Here is a 13158-nt window from a genome sequence, read left to right as displayed (position 1 = left end):
TGATCTGGGTCAGTGTGTAGGCTCCTAGTGTGATCTGGGTCAGTGTGCTGTTTCCTAGTGTGAACAATGTAAATCTGTAGGCTCCGAGTGTGATTTGGGTCAGTGTGCATGTTGCTCGAATGATCTGGGTCAGTGTGCAGCTCCTAGTGTGAGTAGAACGAGTACACAGGTTTTTAGTACAATCAGAGAGCGTGTGTGCTCAGTATGTTTGGGGTGAGTATGCACGGGTCAGCAGGGCTGGCTCCAGTTAACTGGGGACATAGGTGCCTGCAGAACTAGCCTCAACATTCAATAATATAGGAGTCACCTCCTGTGATTATAGATCAGAGCCTGTACTGGCTGCTGAGAAGTTCCAACCCAATCTCTCATACCATGAAGTCAATATTGTTGTCCTCATTTCGGAAATACTCCATCAGTTTCTCGAATCGCACCTTCTCTCCGCAGACCTGGGGGAACACAGCGAGAGTCAGTAAAGTCGTTACTGTAACAGTCCCCTCACTCACAATTACAATCATACTTCAGTAACTTGTCAACATGGGTTGCTCTGGGTTTATAGACGAGGAGAATATTTTTCGTGCAGCCAGTGGTTACATTCCGCAATGCAACTTGCAAAACAGAGTTGGATAAATATATCAAAACGAACGAGGAATCGAGATTATAGTTAAAATGCAGGGGAGTGGAAATTATTTCCTCAAGAGATGACACAGACCTTCAGTTCCGGGAGGTTCTCTGGAATGAGTGGCAGCCATTTGGCCCATCAAGCTGAATCTCACCAAAGTACATGGAGAGCTGCCTCAAACACCCCTTCCTCACCTCCTTGCACACTCTGCAAGAACTCAATGAGTTAGTATTTATATTTACATAGCATCCACAGGATGTTCCAAGTGACTTTACATCCAATGGATCAGTTTCGAAGTGCAGTCACTCTTGTTTAATATATACATGGGACAAACATCTTGATCTCAGCACTTTCCCCCCAGTAGCATATCCCAAATTAATCAAATAGATATTTTCATGTCTCTTTATTCCTGAATTTTCTGTATTTGTTGACTTCGACATTGACAGGGGAGGCAATGGCCTAATAGTATTGCAGGACTGTTAATCCAGAGGCCCAAGTAGTCTTCTGGGGGCCTGGATTCAAATCCTGCCATGGCACATGGTGGAATTGGAACTCAATAAGAAAATCTGGAATTAAGAGTCTAATAAAACCCTTGTCGATTGGCAGGAAAAAACCCATCAGGTTCACTAATGTCTTTTAGGAAAGGAAACTGCCATCTTTACTTAGTCTAGTCTACATGTGACTCCAGACCCACAGCAATGTGGTTGACTCCAAACTTCCCTCTGGGATGGGCAGTAAATGCTGCCTAGCCAGCGATGCCCTCATCCCATGAATGAATAAAACAAAAGAAAGGTGTCATTGATTTATTAAAGGCTTTCGAGGTACTAGGCTTTTACTAAAAACATCGCTTCCTCATTCTAGCACACTGGTACACTGCACAAATTTCAGGGATATTAATAATTTGTGAAAAAGAGGGAATAACTACAAAGCAAATCTTAAATGAAACCGTTAATTCAGCCCACTGTATATTTCGGGTGAATCAGTGGAGAGTTGGTGAGTGGTTCAACTCTTGAGTCTAATGTGTGCGGAAGTTTTTTACAGCCGTCGGCTTTCTGTGCACCTGCATTAAGCAGAACAGGAACTGAGAGCATCAGTTAAAGCAGAAGTGCAAACCCTGATGATGAGATAGCCATGTACAGGGTAACACTCATACATTAATTCCTCCTTCCTTTGGCTCCAAACATCCTCCACACGGAGCTCCCTTCAATACCATTTTACAAGAACCTCTGTTGAAGCTGTTATAACTAAAGCTGCTTAATACAAAAGACCTAACAGGCTTTCAGTGTCAAAAATGCAAAACTTTTTGCCTTAGGAAGAGAAGTTTGAGGAGATATGATAGTTATTAGATAGGGTGGACAGTGGGAGCCTTTTTCCTCAGATGGTGATGGCTAGCACAAGGGGACATAGCTTTAAATTGAGGGGTGATAGATATAGGACAGATGTCAGAGGTAGGTTCTTTACTCGGAGAGTAGTAAGGGCGTGGAATGCCCTGCCTGCAAAAATAGTAGACTCGCCAACTTTAAGGGCATTTAAATGGTCATTGGATAAACATATGGATGATAATGGAATAGTTTAGGTTAGATGGGCTTCAGATTGGTTTCACAGGTCGGCACAACATCGAGGGCCGAAGGGCCTGTACTGTGCTGTAATGTTCTATGTTCTATGTTCTATTATGAAGGATGATGGTGAGGTAATTTAGGAATAATTATTCCCGTTCCTCAGTGAGTCAACAGCCTGAGTTTATGCAGAGCAAGCAGGTTTAGCTAAGTTCAGATATTTCACTTTGAAAACCTGAAAGGCTGGAATGGAAGTCGGCCTGAAGGCACACTGCTCCCAGAATTCACTGCTGCAGCCACCAAGTGGTCAACAGTCAACCACTGAAGACTAAATAGTGAAACAACATTGATGAAGTGACTGAGTGGAGGTTCCTTCCATTTAAAACCTTTTCGGAGACTTAGCGCGCATATGTTACAGATTCTTTTTACCAGTTTGGATACTTGACTAATTCGGGGTTACTTTACCATTTTGGATTATGGGCGGACCAATTGGGTTTAATGTCTGTGTTCGAATAAAATTGTGTTTTTTCTGATATATATTCCTGCTTTCTTCCCTTTGAATAAAATTATCTTTCGTTCTTTCTTCTTAGTTATTTATATGTTATGGTGTCACTTATATAATCATTTATAACTGTTTTGTTACAATTTGTTGCTTTAACATATTCCGAAGGATTATCACTCATTCCTGTTATGTCCAGAGTACAGCTTTGAAATGAAGTCAGACTGTGGAGGACCTCTCCTGCTACAATGTGGAATTTGAGCAGGGGGTAGGTGGTAGACACATGGTACAGCTGTTGGTCAGCACAGAATGGCACTGCTACTGACCACTCATCATTGCCCATCGTCAGCTGGTTGGATGAGGAGGAAGAGATGTTAAAGAGATAACTAACACAAGGAATTACTTTTCAGATTTAGACAACCATTGTGTACCACACAACATGGGAGCAGGTTGTGAGATTTGGCTGAATCTCCCTTTGAATATTCCAGTCACTGCCTTAAACAACACTGTGCATTTATAAATTTAGCACAATAAAACATCACAGCAGTGCTAGTCACTAAATTTTGACGCCTAAAGCACAGATTAGGCCTTGTCCTCTCTCCCCCTCCTCTTTCCTGTACATTCCATGTTATTCTTCTGAAGGTGGTGAATTCAGTAATATTTTCTATTTTACCCAGTCAACCAGTGGAGTTATAATTCTAATGATAGCAATAAATATGAAAGTATCCGTTTAACTCGGACAAGCTGAACAATGACTGAGCTAATGAAGAGCTTGGCACTGATATACCTTCAGACTCATTATGCCTCTAGGCACCATTATTTACTATAGCTAATCCATTTTTAACAAGTTCCCTTGCATACCCTTCATAATGAGGACTTACAAATGAGGGGCCACTGTTCCAGAGATGCTGGGCACAGATGGAAAACAGTTTTTACAAAGAGCTGCCTGTGGAGGGCACTGTTGTTTGTTGTTAATAAGCGTAGCAATCACTGACAAGCTGTTGGTATTTCCAAGGTATTTCCATGCCTTCACTCCCTGCTCTCATTCTTCTACCCACAATACAGGCGCATGTACATTTATTTGTTGAACATCCGCTTCTTTCAGTGATGAAGGAAACAAAGCACTTACAACAATCAAAAAAACACTTGGCTTTCCTGAGATAGTAGGAACTGCAGATGCTGGAGAATCTGAGACAACAAGGTGCAGAGCCGGATGAACACAGCAGGCCAAGCAGCATCATAGGAGCAGATTTCTGATGAAGGGTCTCGACCCGAAACGTCAGCTTTCCTGTTCCTGTGATGCTGCTTGGCCTGCTGTGTTCATCCAGCTCTGCATCTTGTTGAGTTGGCTTTCCTGCCTAGGCACAGAGAACAAGGGAAATAGGAGTAGGAGTGGGCCATTCATCCCCCTGAGCCTTTTCTACAGTTCAACTAGATCATGGCTGATCTTCCATCTTGATACCATAATTCTTGATGCCATATCTTTAATATTGAGAAATCTATTGATCTCTGTCCTGAATATACTCAGTGACTAAGTCTCTGCAGCCCTCTGGGGTAGAACATTTCAAAGGTTCACTATCCTGTAAATGAAGAAATTTCTCCTCATTTCAGCATTCCCCAGGCAGGAGAGATGTCCTGAGTGCATCGATCCTCTCATGCCCTGTAATATTTTTACATATTTCAACAAGGTCATGTTGTATTCTTTTAATCCAGGGAACTCCCTTCACTGTCTCCTTGTGGGACAATCACACCATCTCAGGAGACCTTGTTGCACTTACTCTATGGCAAGTATGTTCTTCTTTAGGTAAGGAGACCAAAGTTGGAGACCAAATACTTCAGGTGCAGCCTCAACAACGTTCTATACAATTGCAGCAAGACCTCACTACTCTTGTTCTCAAATCCTTTTCCAATAAAGGACAAAATACAACTTGCATTCTTAATTATTTGCCGGATCCACATGTTAGCTGTCAGTGACTTATGAACAAGGACAACCAGGCCCTTTTGGTTCAGAAACTTACCAAATCTCTCACCATTTAAGAAAATACCCCGCATTTCTGTTTTTCGTACCAAAATGCAAAACTTCACATTTATCCGCACTATATTTCATCTCCTGTGAACTTGCCCACTCATTTAGCCTGTCTATATCCATTGAAGCCTCTTGGCCTCCTCCTTACAACTCCTATTTCCACCTAGTTTTGAGTCATCAGCAAACATTCAGTTCTCACATGTGAGTTATTGATCCAAGCACTGATCTGTGCTATGCCCACTTGTCACAGACTGCCACCTCGAGAAGGACCATTTATTCCTATTCTCTGTTTCGGGTCTGTTAACCAGTTCTCCATTGTGCCGCTATGTTACCCTCAATCCCATGTGCATCGATTTTATTTCTAGACTCTTGCATGGGACCTCAATGGAAGCTTTCTGAAAATTCAAATAACCACATCCATTGGTTTCCACCAGCTCTCCCACCCCATATATTCTGCTAGTTATCTTCTCAAAAAACTCTACAAGGTTTGTCAAATAGGATTTCCCCTCATGAATCTGTGTCGACACTGCCCAAACCTACCAGTATTTTCTAAGAGATAGTAAGAACGGCCAATGCTGGAGTCTGAGATAACACAGTGTGGAGCTGGAGGAACACAACAGGCCAGGCAGCATTAAAGGAGCAGGAAAGCTAACGTTTCAGGTCAGGACCCTTCTTCAGAAATGGAGAGAGATCCCGACCCGAAACATCAGCTTTCCTGGTCCTTTAATGCTGCCTGGCTTGCTGTGTTCTTCCAGCTCCACACTGGGTTATCAGTATTTTCTAAGTGACTTTTTAATCTTTTCCTTCACTAATGTACATACAAAGTTAAAAGTCACACCTCATGCAAAAAATTAAATTGAGATCACAGGATCAACCGCAATGCCTTTTACCCATTTTCTAATTCACTAACTGGAAATATGCTATATCTAATTTCCAATACACTACATACGGTCATGAAAAAGGGAACATGTGCTAATAAGTATGCAGTTGAAGCTAGCCATTGCTGTTGGATCTGCCTTGTGAATTCAATTGGAAATATTCCCCAGCAGCAGGAGTTACAGCATGTTAAACCCCTGCTCCTTCAAGAGGTCAAGTGAGGAATCTATAGTGATAGACGGAGCTAAGTGATTCCCAATCACTGGATCTGACCTAAGCTTTGCGGTCCTGCCTCAAACAGTTATGAATGGTGGTGGACAATTAATTCTCTGGAAGTGAAGGCTTCATGAATATCCCCAGCCTCAATAATGGGTGAGCTCAGCACATCAGTGCAAACAGACAAAGCAGTTGAAAGCATCCTAAGCCAGAAGTGCAAAGTGGATGATCCATCCCGGTCCCCTTCTGCAGTCGCCAACATCACAGACACCAGTTCTCAGCCAATTCAATTCACTCTATATGATAACTGAAATGAGTCTGAAGCACTTGATACCTCAAAGGCTACGGACCCTGACAACATTCCGGCAATAGTACTGAAAACTTGTGCTCCAGAACTTGCTGCTCCCCTAGCCAAGCTGTTCCAGTACAGTTACAACACTGGCATCTACCTGACCATGTGAAAACTTGAGACAACAAAGATGTAGAGCTGGATGAACACAGCAGGCCAAGCAGCATCAGAGGAGCAGGAAAGCTGATGTTTCGGGCCTAGACCCATGTCGTATATGTAAAAAGCTGGACAAATCCAACCCGGCCAATGAGTGCCCCATCAGTCTCCTCTCGATCATCAGGAAAGTGATGGAAGGTGTCAGTAACAGTGCTATCAAATAGCACCTGCTCAGCAATAACCTGCTCAGTGACGTCCAATTTGTGTTGCGCCAGGGTCACTCAGCTCCTGACCTCATTACAGCCTTGGTTCAAACACGGACAAAAGTGCTCAACTCATGAGGTGAAGGGAGAGCGACTCCCCTTAATATTAAGGCAGTAATTGCCCTAGTTTGGCATTAAGGAGTCCTAGCAAAACTATGGAAATCAGGGGAAAACTCGCCACTGGTCGGAGTCATGCCTAGCACAAAGTAAGATAGTTGTGGATGTTGGAGGTCAGTCATCTCAGCCCTAGGATATCTCTGCAGGAGTTCCTCAGGGTAGTGTCCTCAGCCCAACCATCTTCAGCTGCTTCATCAATGACCTTCCCTCCATCATAAGGTCAGAGGTGGGGATGTTTGCCGATGATTGCACAACGTTCAGCATGATTCATGACTTCTGCGATGCTGAAGCACTCTGTGTCCAAATGCAACAAGACCTGAACAATGTTCAGGCTTGGGCTGACAAGTGGTCAGTAATATTGATTACAAGTCCTTGCTAAGCAATGACCATCTCCAACAAGAGAGAATTGAACCATCACCCTTAACATTCAATGGTATCACCATCCCTTCTCAAGGGCAATTAGGGATGGGTAATACAAGCTGGTCTATCAAGTGACCCACTATCCTGTGAATGAGCAAGAAAATGGACCAAGTGTTTGCAAAAACCCAGGAATCAGTTCGGAAAATTGGTAGGTGAAAAGGATTGAAGAACTTTTCTGAACAGATGAACTAAGATGAGTTAAATGGCTTTCCTCATCAGTGTCTATATTGTTATTAATGTGAAACACCCAATATCACAGCCTAAAACAAACTAGCAAAATGACAGGTGCTTTACTGTAAATAACAGAGGAACTGAAGCACTTAGAATGAAGTGTTGGACAGATTTACATTGTTCAAATTAGGCGAAGATGAACTTGATTTATCGTATGAGAAAATACAGCGAAACAGATTTTTTATGTTCACAGCTCCTTGACTAAGCTACTATGCAACTGTGTTGTATTATCAATCACAGTAACAGAAAAAAAAGATAAAGCTATCAATCTCTCTAGGAATGCCTGAGTCATCACAAACCACAACATTTTCTGTGTATCGGGTTTTGTATAGATTTCTTTTGCTTAGAAAGAAGAAACATGATCTAGGTTTGGAATAAGTCCTATTCTGTCAGCCTCAAGCATTTCCAACACAGTCATCAAGCACAACTCCCTTTACATTTGCTGTGTAATTAATAACTCTTACAAATATGTTTAGCTGCAGGACACCAACATTCCTGTTCAATAATTAGATGACTGGAGAAAACGGCATGTGAACAGTCAAGGGAATAAAGCCAAGGTGGGAGAGGGTAGGACAAAGGGAGTAAGACGGAGAAGGGAATAAGATGTGAATAATGGGGGAATAGGGGAATAGATATTCCATAATGCCAGGATTGGATTTCGAGAGCAGGTAGATCATAGCAGGTTGGGCAAGTGAGGGATGGGGAGGGGAGGGCATAGGGGCAGGTTTATGGAAAGTTAGGTTGGTGCAATGTACTTTGATTCCTAAATGTGAGGATGCAGGACAATGTGGAGTTTGGTGGACACTCAGTAAACTCAGCACTTTATAAAATAGGTAGCAGGTCAAAATAAAGTTACTATGTTCACTCTTTGTTCACTCATTTAACATAAATGGATTATTGTAGAGGAATTTCTGACAAGTGCAGTAACACATTGATGCTGGATACACTGGGAATCATATCAGCTGGCAACATTGAAGCCATGCAGAGCACAGTGGCAATCGTGATATCACTGTCAGAGCCAGGAGATTTTGGTCATTATAGTTTTCTGGCATCACAGATTTATGGAAACTTGGCAGAGGTTTGCTGCATTTAGTCAGACACCTGATGTGAGGAGCCTGAGGAATTAGTAAAAACTCCAGAATTGTTTTCAGACACCTTTTATAATCTGAAACAGATTGACAGATATAGACAGCAGACGAGATCATCAATGGCTTTTTCAACTGAGTGCACACTTCTGAATGGAAGGCTCAAGAAAAAAAGAGATGAACTGACTTGTAACAGCCATCGTTCCATCTTGAATTACAATACCCATTCCTCCATCTCAAATTATAACAGCAATCCCTTCTTGCTGAGTGTTTCTGGGAGAGAATGGGACAGCCTATTGAGAAGAGGTGGGGTCACTTCCTGTGTGTTTGTGTTGTTGATTCATCAAACTCAGTCTGTGACTTCTATAAAGTGCCCCAGTCTCTCTAGTCATCTGAAAGTGCATGCTCCCTTTAGGGTGGAAGCAACAGGCTGTTTCAGTGCTCTACACCTCACCCAGGCATTCAACTTTCAAGTGCAGGCCTGAACAGTGCAACTCCCCAGCACCCAACTCCATCACTGTGTACCTGGGACTCCAGCCCCAGGCCCTGGTCATCAAATCATCATCCTCCACACACGAGCCGTGCCCTTGATCCCCCACATTCGAGGCAGGTCACTGAGGATGCAATATTAGCGCATTACTTTCAACAGGGCTAGAATCAAAGAGCAGAGATGTACTGCTGATACTGTACACGGCTCTGGCAGACCGCATTTGGGACGTGGTGAGCTGTTTTGAGCCCCATATCTAAGGAAGGATGTACTGGCCTTGGAAGGGGTCTAGAGGAGCGGCTGAAGGGTTTGCCATATGAGCACGGTTGAAGACTCTGGGTCTGTACTCTGTGGAGTTTAGAAGGATGAGGAGGGATCTGACTGAAATTTATAGAGATCTGGATAGAGTAGATGTGGAGAAGATGTTTCCACAGCAGGAGAGATTAGGACCCAAGGACACAGACTCAGAGTAAAGGGATAAATCTTTAGAACTGAGATGAGGAGGACCTTTTCAGCCAGAGGGTGGTTGTGATGATGCTGTGGCTCTAAGAGGATATTTTGTCCCTTTTTTTTTGAAGACAGGTTGTAAGGCGGACGTGCCGAGCAATCTACCAAAACCACTAGAGTAAACATCTTGTGAGGAGAGATGTTAGGAACTTTGTGTTTTTCTGTTAAAAGTTGGAACAATGGAGGCAGCCTGGCTGGGTGTGGCCAGCGCTCACAGACCAGGCTTTCTAGTTTTCATTTAGCTTTAAGCTTCGCTTTAAGCAGTTGCAGCTGTCGACTTGAAAAAGTAGAAGCGATGTTTTCCCTCTCTCGGTTATAGCTAGAAGCTGGGGTTTCTCTCTGCTGCTGGGTTACCTGTGAGACAAATCTATTTTTCTGAATTTTCCTTTTCTCCAAAGGTTGTGTTAATGGGATGTTACTACATTGGAAAAGTTAACTGGTGATAGTTACTGCATCTATTATTCAGTTACGTTTTCGAATAGAGCTGTTATTCTAAGTTTTCTTTCTTTTGTTTGTATTTTAACTGTAGCGTTTAAATAAATTGTGTTTTGCTTAACATTGAGTAGTTTGACCAGTTGCATTGCATCTGGAACACAGCACTTCATATATGCCTTTAAAAATAAGGAAAAGTTGGGGTCTTGGCTATCTTGTTGAAATATTTTGAGGGGGTCTGGTCTGGTCCATAACATGGTGAATCTGTGGAACTCATTGCCACAGAATGCTGAAGAGGCCACGTTATTGAATGTATTTAAGACGGAGATGGATAGGTTCTTAATTGGTAAGGGGATCATGGGTTATGGGGAGAAGGTAGGAGAATGGGGTTGAGAAACATGATCGAATGGCAGAGCAGGCCCAATGGGCTGAATGGCCTAATTATGCTTCAAAATCTTATGATCTTATAATGTCCTTTGGGGTAGGAAATCTGCTGGTTTGGTTCACAGACCCAAAGTGATGCAGTTGATTCTAAACTGCCCTTTTAAATGGCTAAGCAAGTCACTCAGTTCAATGGAAGTAAAGAATGGTCAACAAATATAACCAATTTTATCTGCATTCCAATAACAAATACAGAAATTAAAAAAAAGAATACTGCCAAATAGAAAATGGCATCTGGGTGAACCTAATAATAACTGTCATTGTACTCACCGTGAGCTCTAGTTATGGATTTAAAGCAGTTTGTGGATATTTGATGCTGTATAACAGTAAGTGTCATTAAGTGGCAGCTCTGAATTGGGATATTGTGAAAGCAGTGTCACTCAACCAAGACATTCTATTTCGTTTATCTGGGAAATGGCCAGGAGCAGGTTTGTTCATGGATTGTAGGCAGCTCTGATCTCCAGAGAGACTCACTTTTCCTTTCGCAAAAGTGCCAGCTGTTTGTTTATTTGCCAAAAGGCGTTTCAAACACAGCCAGTTCGGAGGTTGCAGCAACTTCTGTACCCAAGCTCCCACACAGTCACCGTGTCATAGGGAGTGCTGGATGGAGATCCACACTTGGTAGCAGGCATGAGCGAGAGGCCCAGAAGGAAACCTTGTAAAAACGTGCAAATGTCTGCTACTGATCCAGGCTGGAGATCCGTTTGAAGGTACAGAAGAGCAGTTTGGACGATTACCAGTCTTCCTCGCTGTGGGCACTGTGGGTATAACCCTTCCCCAGAATTCCTACCTGTTCATAGTGACAAATTTTAACGTAACAGGACCGCGTGCAGATGTCGAATGTTGGCGGAAGGCTCATTCCTGAGGTCAGAGGCCAGAGTGACCTGTCGGCCTGTGTCAGCTCTCGCAGCACAGGGATGGGAATGCACATTGTAATGGCTGATGCACCAGCTCCACAGCTGATTAGATGCTCATCATTCCAACCACTAACTGACTACACTGGGGGCAACTGGAACTCAGAGACTGCAAAAGCAATGCACCCACTAATGAGCTGAAACCATACGCAATAGGCACCAGAAGACCTGAGAGATCTATGCTTCATTTTTGCATTCTTTCTTTTTTTGGCATCTACAGATTGAAATCCCTGGCAGAATGTACAAAGGCTAATACATATGTTTTAAATCCCACAAATCCTGTACAAAGAAATGGGGCATATTGGTACATTTCGATCTGCCCTCCCCAACATTATCAGGCTAGTTTCAAGACAGCAAAACACATCTTACATTATTGCATGTAGACAGATGAAAAGTCCACAATTCACTAGAAAGATCCCTTACACATCCTCTTGGGAATATTTTCAGTGGGGGGAAAACAAACTCATTCAAGCCAAAGACATTTTTAAATTCTTTCACAGGATGTGGGTATCATTAGCTGGGTCAGCATTTATTCTCCATCCCTAATTAGAATCCCTACAGTGTGGAAGCAGATCATTCAACCCATACCGATCCTCTGAAGAGCACCCAATCCCTATAACCCTATGTTTCCCATGGCTAAACCACACATCCCTGGACACTATGGATAATTTCCCGTGGCCAATTCACCTAATCTGCATGTCTTTGGATTGTGGGAGGAAACCAGATGACCTAGTAGGAACCCTTGCAGACACAGGGAGAATGTGCAAACTCCACTCACAGTCTCCCAAGGGTGGAATTGAACCCAGTTCCCTGGTGCTGTGAAGCAACAGTGCTAACTACTGAGCCACTGAGCCGCCCTTGAGAAGGTGGTGGTGAGCTGCCTTACTGAACTGCTACAGTCCATGTGGTGTCGGTAAACCAACAATGCCATGAGGGACAGAGCAACACGATTTTGACCCAACAACAGTGAAGTAACAGCGGTATAGGTCTATATCGGTATGGTGAGCAGCTTGGAGGGGAATATGCTGCTTTGGTTTTCCCAGGCATTTGCTGGCACTCCTTCTCGGTGCTAGAAGTGGCAGGCTTGGAAAATGCTGAAGGAGCCTCGTGAAGTTGTTGGATACACCATCCCGATGGTACACACTGCTGCCACTGTGCATCAGCGGTATAGAGAATAAATGTTTAAGTGGTGCAAGAGGCGGTGATTAAGGACTGTTGCTTTATCCTGTTGCTTTCTTCAGTGTTGTTGGAGCTGCACTTATCCAGGGAAGTATTCCATCTCTTTCTGCTTTTGTGCCATGTAGATGGTGACAGGCTTTGGGGAGTCAGGAAGTGAGTTGCTCGCTGCAGTATTCCTAGACAGTGATCTTCTCTATGGTATTTATATGGTTATTCCAGTTCAACTTCTGATCAACGGTAACACCAGGTTATAAGGAGAGGCTGGATAGGCTGGGACTTTTTTCACTGGAGCATAGAAGGTTGAGGGGTGACCATAGAGAGGTTTATAAAATCATTAGGAGTATAGATAAGGTGAATGACAAGGGTCATTTTCCTAGAGTGAGGATGTCATGTTGTTATTTTTAGGGTGAGAGGAGAAAGATTTAAAAAGGACATAAGGGCCAACTTTTTTTACACAGCGAGTGGTTCAAGTGTGGAATGATCTTCCAGAGGAAGTGATGAATACGGGTAGAGTTACAGTGTATAAGATGCATTTGGATAAGTACGTGAATGGGAAAGGTTTGGAGGAATATGGGCCAAGCTGAGGCAGGTGGGACGAGTTTAGTTTGTGATTATGGTCGGCATGGACTGGTTGGAATAAAGGGTTTGTTTCCGTGCTGTATGACTCTATGACCTAGAACTTTGACAGGAGGCACTGAAACACGCAATGGGGATAACTTGTACACAGTAGCAACAGCAATGGGATAGCGTGGTTTCTGTTTTTGCACTGGAGCACTATTAGCAAATTAATGGTGAAAAAAACCTCTTTGGAAAGAATTACTCAGCCATACTGAAACGAGCTTGAT

General features: G+C 43.1%; 1 protein-coding gene across 3 annotated transcripts in view; it reads right to left on the bottom strand.

Annotated features, from left to right (window-relative positions):
* The window catches only part of fmnl1a (formin-like 1a), a 294620-nt gene that overhangs the window by 85763 nt on the left and 195699 nt on the right, over positions 1–13158 (bottom strand). For all 3 annotated transcript variants that reach the window (XM_048614675.1, XM_048614674.1, XM_048614676.1), the window contains one exon: positions 372–446. In XM_048614675.1, coding sequence (XP_048470632.1) covers positions 372–446 — 75 coding nt within the window. The remainder of the gene's footprint in view (positions 1–371; positions 447–13158) is intronic.

Source organism: Rhincodon typus, chromosome 30 (assembly GCF_021869965.1).
Source record: "Rhincodon typus isolate 14 chromosome 30, sRhiTyp1.1, whole genome shotgun sequence".
Lineage (NCBI taxonomy): Eukaryota > Metazoa > Chordata > Chondrichthyes > Orectolobiformes > Rhincodontidae > Rhincodon > Rhincodon typus.
This window is presented reverse-complemented; position numbering and strand designations above follow the sequence as displayed.